General features: G+C 27.7%; 1 protein-coding gene across 1 annotated transcript in view; it reads right to left on the bottom strand.

The window, feature by feature from the left end:
• The window catches only part of LOC133663206 (acid-sensing ion channel 4-A-like), a 60,280-nt gene that overhangs the window by 14,422 nt on the left and 43,358 nt on the right, over positions 1-2,500 (bottom strand). The window contains exons 5-7 of the mRNA XM_062067501.1: positions 2,011-2,164; positions 1,846-1,937; positions 144-223 (exon numbers count right to left, since the gene is read on the bottom strand). Of these exons, the coding sequence (XP_061923485.1) occupies positions 144-223; positions 1,846-1,937; positions 2,011-2,164 (326 nt within the window). The remainder of the gene's footprint in view (positions 1-143; positions 224-1,845; positions 1,938-2,010; positions 2,165-2,500) is intronic.

Genomic DNA, 2,500 nt, shown 5'->3' with positions numbered 1-2,500 from the left:
CAACAGTTTTAATCAAAATAACATTATTAACATTTTTAAGTAAGAATCGCGATTAATTCGAAAATAATTTTACTACTACTGATTGGACGAGTTGGAACAAACCCAATCATTCACAGTAGAAGCAGAGAGAGAGAGCACAGTACCTCGTAGATATAATCGAGTATTTCTAAGAACGTCAGGATACTGGCTCCAATGAAAAGACCCATCTGTCCACCAATGTCACCTGAAAACAAACAGCATTAAAGACATTACAATAATTCCAGAACATTGCCACAAAGTTTCACTTCATCTCCTTTTTAATCAGTGGGTTAAATACATAAATACAAAACAAAAAACAAAAACAATACATCAATAAATCAAATGAAAAAAAATCAATATTGCCTGAGATTATCTGGTACACATTTTTAGTAGTAAAATAGAAGTATTTTAATATTTATATTAAAAAAAATAAAAATTGGAATAAATAAAAAACAAAACAAACCAATAACTAAATGAATACATGTTGTCTGAGATCATCCAGTGAGTAGTAAAATACATGTATTTTCATATTTAGAGTAGAGAAAGAAAATAATGCCTGATGTGATCGGGTACACATTTTGATAAGTAAAATATATGTATTTTCATACTTAGATAATAAAAAAATTAAAAAAACATATTTAAATAAAAAAAGACAAAAACAATAATTAAATAAGTAAAAAAAAAGTGTTTAGAAAAAAATAATACAAAAAACATATTTAAATAAAAAAATACAACAACAATATATAAATAAAAAATAAAAACATTGTTTAGAAAAAAATAATACCCAAAATTTTAATAAAAAAAAAAAAAAAAAGAATAAACAAATTGAAAAAAAAAATTAAATTAAATTTTTTTCAAAAAAATTAATAAAATATATATATATATATATATATATATATATATATATATATATATATATATATATATATATATATATATATATATATATATATATATATAAAACATTTTTTGTTTATAAAAAAATAATACCCCAAATTTTCATTAAAAAAACAAAAACAAAAGAATAATAATAATAAAAAAAAAAATAAAAAAAAAAATATATATATATATATATATATATATATATATATATATATATATATATATATATATATATATATATTTTTTTTATATATATATATATATATTTATTTTTTTTATTTTTTATTTTTTTATTATTATTCTTTTGTTTTTGTTTTTTTAATTAAAAATTGGGGTATTATTTTTTTATATTGCCGGCAGGTGAAGGGGGAACATATGTTGTCGTAGAAACCTTTTATAAAAAAGGTTGCCTGATATTATCTGGTACACATTTAATAAGTAAAAAATATGTATTTTTATAGATAGGGTAGACATGGAAAACATGACATGATTTTGTACACATTTTGAGTAGTAAAATATATGTATTTTCATATTTACAGTAGAGAAAAAACCTTTTACAAAAATGTTTGCCTTAAATTATTTTGTACACATTTTGAGTAGTAAAACATATGTATGTTCATATTTAGAGTTGCTACAAAGTTTCACTTCATCTCCTTTTTAATCAGTGGGTGGGATGAATTTTTGCCTCATTCTGAAGTCGGAGCTGGTTAATTTTTTTCCACCAGGACTAGCTGCAATGTGCTCAAACAACCACCAGGTAGCATCTGTGAGCAGATAATACCCTATCATCTCTTTCTCTTTAGGACTTTACAGTTCTTAGCAGTGCATTCTTCACTCACGCTTTAAATGAGGGATGAGGCAATAAACTAATCCGGACCCACTGTACATAAACATAGGGGACTATTATTTATCAAACATGTGTTGTATTATGTTGACGGATAATACCTAATAAACCTGCAACGTCGTACGCTTTCTTTTGCTCGATTGTTTCATAGTTTAGCGCCTCAAAGAAGATGTCCAAGACCAGGAAGTTGTCTCTGAAAATAAAGTTAGAACGTCAGCGACATTTTTTACTTGAGCGAATTTTTTCCCTGCTGGAAATGTCCCTACCTGATGTAGTCTTCGGACTTGTCGTATTTCCTGGAGAGATAGCGAGCTGAGCCCTTGCTGGGGATTTTGACCATGGAGAGCTCTTTGCCGTAACGGGTGAGATTACAGGGCGTCTCACACGGGCAGCTGTCCCCGCTGCTCTTTTGGAGCTGTGCTGCAAAAAGAACAGAAACAAGTCCTAATCTTAGAGTGCAGGATTTTAGGGCTCCGAAATGTAGGCAGGTTTTGCTTGAAAAGACATTCAACTATGAATGAGATTAAAATCTCAGCACAGGCCTGTTATCTGCAGTATTTTGTAATGCTATTTGCTTATTTTGCTGAATTCAGTTTTTGTTCAATCAGTGCAAGGTGCTTAGTGTCAACATGTCATTAGCATAAATGCAATTTTGACTATATTTCATGCATTTCATCATTCTGGGGTTAAAACTAACTACTATTACTCAAATGAGTCATCCTTGCTTTAGGAACCTTTTTTACAAAAAATGTTGCC

The sequence above is a fragment of the Entelurus aequoreus genome, linkage group LG13, assembly GCF_033978785.1.
Source record: "Entelurus aequoreus isolate RoL-2023_Sb linkage group LG13, RoL_Eaeq_v1.1, whole genome shotgun sequence".
In the NCBI taxonomy this organism is placed as follows: Eukaryota; Metazoa; Chordata; class Actinopteri; order Syngnathiformes; family Syngnathidae; genus Entelurus; species Entelurus aequoreus.
The sequence above is the reverse complement of the archived record's forward strand: the minus strand, read 5'-3'. Positions and strand labels throughout refer to the sequence as shown.